The sequence below is a fragment of the Oratosquilla oratoria genome, chromosome 33, assembly GCF_046742065.1.
Source record: "Oratosquilla oratoria isolate Oo_2021 chromosome 33, ASM4674206v1, whole genome shotgun sequence".
Lineage (NCBI taxonomy): Eukaryota > Metazoa > Arthropoda > Malacostraca > Stomatopoda > Squillidae > Oratosquilla > Oratosquilla oratoria.
The window spans coordinates 27478041-27480540 of NC_134809.1; the positions used below are offsets into that span (position 1 = coordinate 27478041).

The 2500-nt window shown below is 40.8% G+C and overlaps 1 protein-coding gene across 1 annotated transcript in view; it reads left to right on the forward strand.

The window, feature by feature from the left end:
• LOC143017815 (small G protein signaling modulator 1-like) overlaps nucleotides 1–2500 on the forward strand; it is a 542861-nt gene that overhangs the window by 433247 nt on the left and 107114 nt on the right. The window contains exon 10 of the mRNA XM_076172716.1: nucleotides 909–1033. Coding sequence (XP_076028831.1) covers nucleotides 909–1033 — 125 coding nt within the window. The remainder of the gene's footprint in view (nucleotides 1–908; nucleotides 1034–2500) is intronic.

Here is a 2500-nt window from a genome sequence, read left to right on the forward strand (position 1 = left end):
TCATACTAGGCTATTTTCCCTCTAATCTCTGCTTAATCCGTGGTACCGCCTACCTCCAGAACATTTTCCCCCGTAAAATCACTATGGCAACCTATTTTGTTTTTTCAACAAAAATACATAGAATGTCATATGATATGCTGGAAGAATATAGTTTTCCTCCAGCTTATCAGATTCGCTATTCTAGTCACACACACACACACACACACACACACACACACACACACACACACACACACACACACACACACACACACACACATATATATATATATATATATATATATATATATATATATATACATATATATGTATATATATATATATGTATGTATATATTCATCACATATAACCAACCCGGCCGTCGCGAGACTCGATCCAGGAATTATCAGACTGTTAGCCCACCGCGCTGCCGATTACACCACTGAGCGTACAAAAGAGTCAGAACCTGGTATAACCTTGGACGCTAGGAATGAAAGTAACTGCCAACTGGCGTCAGATATCCTTCGTTTTACTTATCTTCCGACACCATCTGTGATGAACAGTAGCATATGACCAAAGCTTTTACTAGCTTCGCCATCGTAATTATCGTGGAATAAGCCACCCGTTCGTCATGAGTGGCGTCGGAAATTAGGTGAAACGAAGGATATCTGACAGCAGTTGATAGACATACCAGGTTCTGACTCTTTTGTACGCTCAGTGGTGGGTTAACATTCTGATAATTCTTGGATCGAGTCTCGCGACGGCCGAGTTAATTACTCGAGAAACTTCACTGTTACGAGTGATCTGCTCCATAATTGTCGTCACAAGTCATAATATGATTTATTTCTCATTTTCTTTTCGACCCAACGATGCTTTCTCCAACAACGCTGGGTCACCGACGCCGCCTCGACCCCCTGGCCTACCTTCAGAAGGAACACATCGAAGCGATGCCCGGCTACATGTCCCTCCACCAGACTCCAGAAGGCCTCGTTATCAAATGGACTCCGAACCATTTGATGAACGGGTGCCGGGCCGAATCGACGGAAGACAAAAGGTGAGCCTGAGACTGTTCCCTCCTTCACCGGAAATCTTGTCTTTGTCCCCCCACTCCCCGTATATGGGTCGAGGTGCTTTGCAGTAGCACTATTGAGTCGAGAATAAATTCGGCTTTTTGTCCAATGTATGTGTCCGATGTTCTCGCTCAGTTTGTTGACTTAGAGATTGTGTAAGACGTGGTACCTTCAAACCGCTCGCTAGCGTGGTACCATTCACTTTTTTTTTTTTTTTTTTTTTTTTTTTTTTTAAATCAGACGATTTGATGTAGATTCAGGAAAAAGATAACATTTTGTTGAAGACTATTTTAGGTCAAACTAAATCACCTTGCATTGGCCAGAATAAAACCTGTGAAGGATGCCACAGTAGCAAAAAGGTTAATTGACACGAAATAATTGTTTGTTTGTGTAGTGATCAATCATAGTTGAAAATTTTCAGAAAATATAAAAAAAAAGGCAAGATGCCTCTTCGTCTTATACGATTAATGAATTTCTTATGCCATTGTACAGGGTAGTTTTGCATAAAAGTTTGTTCAAATGGAACATCTCTGCCAAGAAAGAGTATTCTTTTTTTTTATTATCGTACAATAATATAGACATCCTCCAGAAATGACCGCTCATACTCTCAAAGTGAACATATCAATACGTAATCCAGACGCCTGAATTAAATGAATGCATATGATAAGATTGTATTGTTCTTGCTTTTTCGCTTGTGAAATGAGGAAACTGTAATTATCGAGAAATTCAAGACCATTTATTATCAAGTAATAGACAATGGAATGCTTCCTTTAGATATTACAAATTAATTAGACGGTTTGATAGTATGTATTAGACATAAAAACAATGATGAAAGTGACATTCGTAGCCTTGTCAGCTGAAGCCAGAGGCATGTGATTATATATTGTCTTACGTTATAAGGTCACAGCATCAAGCTTACCACTGTAAAGTATTGGTTCATACACCTAGTGCTAACTGCAAGGTACTCACAAGGATAGTATTAACCATTAGTATTAATTAGATATAGGTGCACTTACATATATACAAACTTAGAGCCACAAATGTACATACACATACACACACGCACACACACACATACATACACACACACACACTCACACACACACACACACGCACACACACACACGCACACACACACACACACACACACACACACACACACACACACACACACACACACACACACACACACACACACACACACACACACACACACACACACACACACACACACACACACATTCGCACACACACATTCGCACACACACACACACACATACGCACACACACACACATACCTCGAATCCCGCCCAGGGCTGAAATAATTTCAGTATCGCTGCGCTGCGAGTTGTTGCCCCAACTCTCGTGTGCGAGGAGTTGGGTGTATGTGTGCGTGTAAGGTCACAGCATTACCCATAGATCGGATATATATGAGCTCTAAGCTCTCTTCC